The sequence below is a fragment of the Urtica dioica genome, chromosome 7 (genome assembly GCF_054948205.1).
Source record: "Urtica dioica subsp. dioica isolate 48M chromosome 7, U.dioica_male_clone48M_v1_H2, whole genome shotgun sequence".
Classification (NCBI taxonomy): domain Eukaryota; kingdom Viridiplantae; phylum Streptophyta; class Magnoliopsida; order Rosales; family Urticaceae; genus Urtica; species Urtica dioica.
Genome location: NC_142762.1, coordinates 29,525,835 through 29,534,236, shown reverse-complemented (window position 1 = coordinate 29,534,236; position 8,402 = coordinate 29,525,835). Strand labels below are relative to the sequence as shown.

General features: G+C 34.6%; 1 protein-coding gene across 2 annotated transcripts; it reads right to left on the bottom strand.

Moving 5' to 3' along the window:
• Nucleotides 1–3,654: 3,654 nt before the first annotated feature.
• On the bottom strand, nucleotides 3,655–7,622 carry LOC149390705 (transcription factor, putative (Protein of unknown function, DUF547)). Of its 2 annotated transcripts, none has more exons than XM_089620371.1 (12): nucleotides 7,203–7,622; nucleotides 6,954–7,062; nucleotides 6,270–6,380; nucleotides 6,082–6,198; nucleotides 5,695–5,965; nucleotides 5,453–5,592; nucleotides 5,011–5,366; nucleotides 4,830–4,929; nucleotides 4,669–4,728; nucleotides 4,425–4,508; nucleotides 4,233–4,349; nucleotides 3,655–3,979 (listed from the first exon to the last, which is right to left on the bottom strand). In XM_089620371.1, the coding sequence occupies exons 2-12, from the start codon at nucleotides 7,041–7,043 to the stop codon at nucleotides 3,677–3,679; spliced, it is 1,749 nt and encodes a 582-aa protein (XP_089476497.1). In that variant the 5' UTR covers nucleotides 7,044–7,062; nucleotides 7,203–7,622; the 3' UTR covers nucleotides 3,655–3,676. The 2 variants fall into 2 exon arrangements, with proteins under 2 accessions (XP_089476497.1, XP_089476496.1); XM_089620370.1 differs by having other exon boundaries at nucleotides 6,954–7,059.
• Nucleotides 7,623–8,402: the final 780 nt, after the last annotated feature.

The following is an 8,402-nucleotide window of genomic DNA, read 5'->3' as shown; positions in this document are numbered from 1 at the left end:
CTCCTCGATTATGTGTTACCCACCACTCAAGGGTATCGCCCGACCATTGTAAATCCGGCCATCAGAGGGAACCAAAGCTTCGAGGTCAAGACGGGGACGATCAACATGATCCAGCAAAATCAATTCTTCGGAGCCCCGAATGAAGATTCGAATGAGCACATCTCCAGTTTCAACGAGTTGTGCGGGAGTTCCAAATCCACAACATCAACGCGGACGCCATCCGACTCCGAATGTTCCCATTTTCCCTTTGTGACTGGGCAAAAGCATGGATCAATTCACCCCCCCTTCCCCCGATTCCATCATCATATAGGATGGGCTGTGCAATACCTTCCTCGCCAAGTTCTTGAATAAACCCATGAAGCCGTGGTCCTTAGCCTCTCTTTCTGCTTTCAACTGTTATTTGAGTGTTTTGCTATTTATTTGCGTTAGAACTTGTCAATAATTTGTGACATCTTTCCATCTCTCCTTTAAGTTCAATTCGTGCTAGTTGATTTGTTTGTTAATTAAGTTTTTTTCTCATGGGATCGACACTCGTACTTAATTCACTATATTACTTGAGCGACACGTGCACTTGCGCGCGTTTGGGTAGGTTCTCTGGAAGGGGATTTTTTAAGATCGGCTTTTTGGGTAAGTTCTTATGGTTTGCAGTGGTTTCTTCATTTAGGTTTGTTTAGAAGAAGAACATGAGAAGAAGAGGGTTCTTTGAAAATAAGACGACTTTTGGATGAATAAGAAGAGGGTTCATTTAGGTTCTCTCTCTCTCTCACTCTCTCTCAAATCAAATATGAAACTTTATACACCTTAAAGTTCATAAGAGGAAATGCCATTTGCCCTACGAGTAACATCTTCCTTACCGGTTCTAGAAGTCATAAAGTATTATAATTTACGATCAATTCAGTCAATATTTCCTTTTTTAGAGGATAAATTTACACATTTAACGTATGCTTCAGATGTACGGTACATATTCACCGCGGCATGCTGATCCGCGCCCCAATGAATTGGGATTTCCCTATTGGGCCAGGTCATTTCGGGGCAAGCGGATTATTTATGATGAAGAGGATGGGCTTCAAGAGAATGATTCGGGGTTCTTGCAGGGTACATTCACAACAAACAATCATAAGCGATCCGTAGTGATCAAATGAATATACGGGTCAATTTGGTTCAATGATAGGATGGACCAACATGAAGAGTTGTTATAGGAATAAATAGGGTATAGAGTTAATGCAGATTGTTTGGAATGCCAGGAATATTGGAATAATGATTCATGAATAGTTCTATAATGAACTCCTTCATTGTTCGCTTAGTGGAAAAAAAATAGCAAATGAATAAGAAGGGGAAGGAAAGAGAGCGAAAAATAGAAAATTGTAATCTCATATATGTACCATTTACATTTAAGTATCTACTTGGATGTAGGTTTTTTTTAATATGAAAATAAGAAGATTAGGCCATTTTACAGAATGTCACTTCGATTAGTCAGTATTAGTTAGCAGATTTATATATTACAAATTTGTAACTCAATAAGTCACATAAACTAAAAAATTGGTTAAATAGTCAATTTTTTGTAAATTTTAAATAAAGAATCACAATGGCGACGTGGTATCTTCTGAATAGTTTATGATTTTCAAATTTACCCTTGTGTTTCACGTTAATTTTTTTATAAGTTTTAAAAGGTATTTACACCAATTTGAGCTTGTAAATAACATTACGTGACTAATTACTAAAAACTTACAAAAAAAAATTAGCTAAATGAAAAAATTCAATATTTCATATATGGTTATGTATATGCTCACCCAAATATATTATATATATTGAGAAACGACTAAGTAATTTATGTTGGCTGTTGTGGGAATCTAAAAGTGCTTGAAATTCAATAATAACAACACAACAAATTCGCCATAACTACCCGATGTTTATGTTTTTGTTTTGTATTGAATTTCTTTTTTTGTTTTTATTCGTTTTTTCGGAAACCAATATTGATATTTTGTTTCATTGCTAAGGATATATCGATACTTGTTGATAAAAAGAAATAAAACGGGACTTTTAATTGGCAAAACAAATTGATGGACCACAACAAGACTGTCACACTTGATAGATTTATAGTGGCCGTGAGTGAGTGCCCCGAGAATGACATTTCAGAACTGCCTAGCTGTTCTTACTTCATCTCCAACTCTAGTCCTAATGTCAAACACTAATCTCCATATATTTGCTATGTTTGTTTTTCAACAAAAATAATGCTGGTTGAATTGCACAAAATACGCCATCTTCACATACAAATTAGAGGCGGGAAATATATGAACTTTAATTTGGATCGAGATTACTCGAGGAAAGTAATTCTTTCATTTGAATGTTTCAATTATTTTTGTTAAATTAACCAAATATTTTGGTTGGAAGACAGTAAAAAAAATATACGAAAATATGTATTTGAAATAAACATCTTTAATACAAATACGATGCCCATACTGACACTATTTTCTATGTCCGAAACATCCATCGACTTAATCCGACAGTATCAAGCTAAGATTTAATCAAATTCATTGCTTGATCATATTCATGGGAACGACCCTTAAAATAATAATAAATAAACCCTCTGCTCTTTATATTGATCCAACTAAAATTGCACGAGATAGTTTATAATTATATACAATACAACTGGTTATTAAAATACCTGAAGCAATAAATGCATTGTGTCAATTTTCATTTACAACTAAATTCTTTTGGCATCTCCCTATCACTTTAACTGGTAAAATAATTTTTTTTTAATTTCTGTTTTCCAACTGTAAAGTAGCCAGCTTTTTCCTTTTAATTTGGTCTTCGCTTTGCTCTGATAATGGGATGTAAAAGCAACAATATTCCAGTGTTTTGAAAAGGATATATCTCATATCAACCTTAACCTCAAATTTTTAGTTAAATGTTAACATGTAACCCCAAAAAATAAATAAATATAAAAAATCAGATCGACTTTCACGAGGTTTGTTTTAGGCAACTATATAGTAATCTTGTGCGTCAAGACTCCAGACGAATTGGGAAAGTGGAAAATAAGAAAATTTCAATTAGTTTTAGAAATGTTTGAAGAACAACTAACATTTTACTCCCAATTTTTTTTATTAGTTTTCATAATTAATTTTATTTTAGAAAAAAACAATTAGGCTAGTTAATAGTATTTAGTAATTATTTTATCATAAAAAATAGTTATGTGGTATATATAACCGATGCAGAAACTTAAGTTACCTAATTGTATATACTCTGTATTCCAAGAGTTAGATAATGACAAGTCATGTGGTAAACATGCGTTGCAACATCACTTGGTCCATTCGCATATTGGAGTATGTGATATATATATATATATATATATATATATATATATATATATATATATGTATATATATAATTATACATATATAAAATATGTATAATTATATATATACATATATATATATAAGAAAAATAAAACATCATTAAATAGTATCTGAAATATTTTCATGACTACAGCAGGTAAAAGAGCAAACTTCTTACATACAGGGAAGAGAAGATTATACATTTAACTTTGCTATGATTTTTTATTCTATTTTTAAAAAAGTATTATTATAGATGTGTACAAAAATTTTAAGCCTTAAGAATCATGTAAACCCCCCCAAAAAAAGAAAAGAATATAGGTTAAAAAAAACATATATTTATTCTATGCGTGTAGAAGAAGGTACCTAAAACTGAACTCATAAGGCAAAATGTGGACAAAATGGGAAAGGGAGTGAGTTTTCCCTCTCTCAAGACACTTGAGAGCTTCTTTGCCAAGCTCACTTGGGAGCTGAAGGCAAATCCAATCAAGAAGTGAATCCATGTCCTTTGCAAAGTCAAGCAAATACCAATCCAAAAGCTTTGGGATGGCAAATTTTGTTGATGAAACCCCCACAGAAGCCTCTAAATACTCTCTCTTTGCCACTTCAAGCTCGCTCTCTACCCCTGACGCCGTGTACACTCTCACCTTCAATTTATTTTTATTTTTTTAAATCATACATATCAAAATATCAGCAATCAGAATTAGCACCCAGCAAAAAAAAAAGCTAGAAAATGATTTGGGATTATGGGGACCAATGATATGGTCTTCATGGATAAAGAAAGCGACTAGTTAAATGCAAAAGTACTGGGGCAAAATATCATCAATGCCTTGTACCAAAGGCAGAGAATCATTGAAGAAACATGTTATGATAGTAAATGAACCAACTCTCAATACTTACTGTTGGGGAGGACCAGCTTCCACAGGACAGCGCGAACGTGACCAATGGCTCCGATAACTCGAGCCCGAATATGCTCCTCGTTGTCTTCTCGTCGTTTTTAACGCCTTTGGAAAATGTCTGACGATGGGCAGTAAAAAATTTAGAATTTTTTTTTTCTTCATTTAATTGAGCTGACCATTATGGACCACTTACATATTTGGAGTGGTAAGGCAATCTCAAGATGAAATGCTCAATGGTTATGGCATTAAGCAAGTGACCCCCCACATTTACTGTTGCCTGTTTTGCAAAAAAAAAAAAAAGCGTTAGGAATTGTTGTCCCAAAATTAATAATGCCAAGGATTTAAGTGTCCTCATGTCAGGGATAAACTATACGCCTATTTGTATCCATATATTTTGTTGATTTGATCCTATAATTAGGGACAACAGGGGAACATACTTTTTGCATTAGAGCAACGACCATCTCGGGACTATCTGGTATTCCATGCTCTAAGAACGCCTGAAAAAGTGCAGCAAAATTAATGTGGCTATTTATTTTACTTTGTACTGGTTGAAGATGTAGCATTAAATTAAAGTATGAAGAAGTAAGGTCTCATTTACATTCATCATGCAAGAATTGTAGATGTTGATCCAGAAAGCTAGCTTCTCTTGGTGAGTGAGGTTGTTTAGACTAACAGAAGCTAGTTTCCCAAATAGTAACCTATACCACAGTAAACAAGCTATTAATAACATGAACAGTAAAAAAAAACTAATTTAGGATAGAATAGAGGAAGGTTGTTACTTCAATCTGCGGAGCAGGAACAATGAATTGGATGTTCGGTTGGGGTTTATCGAGCCAGCTTCGATCGAAAAACATTGCTTGTATTTGCCAATGTCCCTCTTCCCGAACTCTAAGCAAATGTCGTACGGGTCTCCGAAATATGCTTGCTCGTCTTGAGAAGATAAATCGGAGAAGCTCGGAATGTTATCTACGCTACCTCGGTACTTGGCCGAACTCATCCTTATGAAAATACTTGACAAGCACTTTAACATGCTCTCCGAGATTCTGTTTGGGCCGTCTTCCTCGGAAATCTTGCTCTCCGCGACAGAGCATGTTCTTTGCTCAGTATTTTGATTGTCTGTCACTCTGCTCTCTAACTGAACAAACCCATTATGATTTTGAAATCAATTTCACACCAATATCACATTGACCAAATAAAAGTCTAATAAAATTGGTACATTACCCTCAACTTTTGAGAATCCGAGCTCTTGTCTGCAGACTTTAGATCTGTCGGAGGCCTTTTCACCGGAGTCCTAGGCGTATGCATTTTTTTGCTCTTTGTAGAATTTGTGTATGATTGATTTTCTTTACCCTGCTTATCATCTAAAATACATATATAGACAAAAAAAAAGGAGGAAATGAATTTCCAAAGTTTAATTCCATAAATATCATATGACAATTCATGGATTTCACCCAAAAACTTACCGGGGTTCGATCGCAATTGGTTGATCTTAGTCGTCGTCGATGCTGCGGAATTGGTGAAATGCGGAGCTAGTAGCTTGGGAAGCTCAAGCTTGGGACTCTTCAATGGTGGGAAAGTCGGATCACACGAGTCGGTTGAAACCTCCATGTTTTTCTTGGAAGAGGAAATGTAGACAGCTTCGTGATACAAGTCTTGCCTGAAGTTCACAACTTGCTCTTCAAGCCTAACCACTTCCTCTTCAAGCACAGCCACTTCAGCTAGAAGCTCTAGCGTCTGTTCAAAACAAAAGGTCAACATTTTGACTGAAAAATAATTTTTTTTAATTTAAAAAGAAAAAAGAGGATAATGAAACTGAAGAATCAAAATTTCTTAAAAATAGGAAAACTAACATTAGGAGGAAGATAAGGAGGCAAACGAGGCAGAGCTCCCAAGGGCCTAGTGAAAGCTCTTTCAAGAGCTCTGTGAACATTCTCTTCATGTCTCAACTTCTTCTTCAACTTATCAACCTGAAACAACGAATTATATTTTCCAATGGGTGACCAATTTTTTAAACAGAGACAATGATAATAAATCTTACATCTTGTTGGAGAGCCAATTTCCTCTCTCTGCTCGCGACTCTTCTGTTGACGGAAGAGACTTTCGTGGCGTTGCCTCTCGGCTTAATCTCTTGCATTTCTGCTTTTCCCGTCTTTTACCCAACCACACAAGTTGTGAAGTAACCAAAAATCCAATAAGCTTAGAGAGAAATAAAAGAATGGAACAAAAATCTAATGTGAATCGGAATCTGAAACCGTAAGAAGAAGAAGAAGATGTAAGAAAAGAATCAACAACTTTTTTTTCAGGGAAAATTTCTTTGACTCCCAACTACTTAATAAATATCAGTATAACTATTATTGTAGTTACTATCAACAATCTGAGAGAAAGTTACTTGTTTTTGGGAAACTCCAACATCTGGAGCCTCCTAAATGAATTTGAAACTTTCTTTCTTTATTTCGAAAATCAAAACAGCTCATAAAAATGAGAATTATTGCACGACTCTCTCTCTCTCTCTGACTGTGTAGTGTAAATAAAAACTCTTGGAATCCAACAGGATTAGACTTTGCACAGTAGAAACCGTTTTTCAAAGACCCATTAATTGTGAATAAAAATAAATAAGAGGACCCAGTTGAGAAAGGAAAGGGTTTTCCTTTCACAAGGAAGAGACTTTTTTTTAGCATTATTAATTAGAGTTCTTTAATTATTAATTTTTTTTTTTTTTTACTTTTTCATTCTTCAAAATCAGAGGCGTTTTCGCTTGTGGAAGCCCAATGTTCCTCGCTCTGGTTCTCGTTCTTGTACTGTTGCTGCTCATGATTCAAAGTCAAAATCTGCTAAATAAAAAAAAATAAAGGATCATTAAATTCGCAAGAGTAAAACCAAAAGAAGAGGAGGGAAAAAAACAAAACCAGGATGAAAGCTTTGCTAATAAATACAGTACTGTGTTCCAATTGCCATAAATTAGAGATCACACCTGAACACGCATGGAGAAAGAGAGAGGGAATTTTAATGGCAGGGATCAGAATTTGGCCTCCAAATCCAATCCATTCTCTATCCCAATTTCCAGATAAGAAATGAAGCTGTGGCTTGTTGTAATTGAGAGCTGTTTGTGTTGTGTAGAGAATCTCTATCTACACAAATTTCACAATCCACCGCTGGGAAAAAGAAAAGAGAGTATGTGTGATGTGTAATACGTGTGTCAAAGAAAGAGGTGGTGTGTCAATGAGACAGTGATCAGTGAGAGACAAAAGTGAGCTGTTAGGTGGTTAGTGAGTGAGTGAGTAGTGAAAAGTAAAATATTTTTCTTTATTCGAGTTACAATTAGCAAATATTAATGCCTATTGAGGTTGAGTGAGAGAGAGAGAGAGAGCACGTTGCTTCATGATGAGGCAGAGAGGGACAAAGCCATTAGGCCAAACTACGCGTGCTATGTTCACTGCCTCTCTCTCTCTCTCTCTCTCTCTCTCTCTCTCGCTCCAAAAACATTTTCTGTGCGTTTTCCTCTTCAGGCTCACAAGCAACAATAAAAGAAACTTCTAAGGATCTCAATCCCTATTATTGTTGTTTTCTAGGCGTTACATAATTTGTTTTCTACATGTTGAAGTCATATTTTGGAATAAAAATTTCAGGATATAATAATTCATGTAAATCCAGGTTTTTTTTTTTCTTTTTTGAGGTAAATGTATATCCAGTTATTTGTGACTTTGTAGTGAACTAGTAGACTGCTGATAAATGTTTTACATGGTTATGGTGATTTTAAACTTTTGATTGATTTATTTATTTAACTTTCTAAGGAATAAGCTATAGAATTAGAAAGACGAATTATTATGTTTAATCGGTAAAAGTTCGGTTTTTAAAGTAAATCTAGATTTTGAGATAGCGCGAGAGAGGCCTACTTTTGATCAGATAACATAACTAGTACACACCAAACTTCCTTTAATAAAGAAAGTTAAGACTTTAAATTGTAAAAATATCAAAACAAGAATGATAGTAGCACAAAACACACTAAATTTAGAGAAACTATATGACTGTTTAAAATATTTTAAAAGTTGATAGATGAATCCAAACATTTGAAAACTACCCACCTCGTAAACGGGACGTCCCAATATCTTATGATCAAAATTTTAACAAAAAAAAAAAATGTGACTATTTCATCTCAAAACAAAAGTTCACA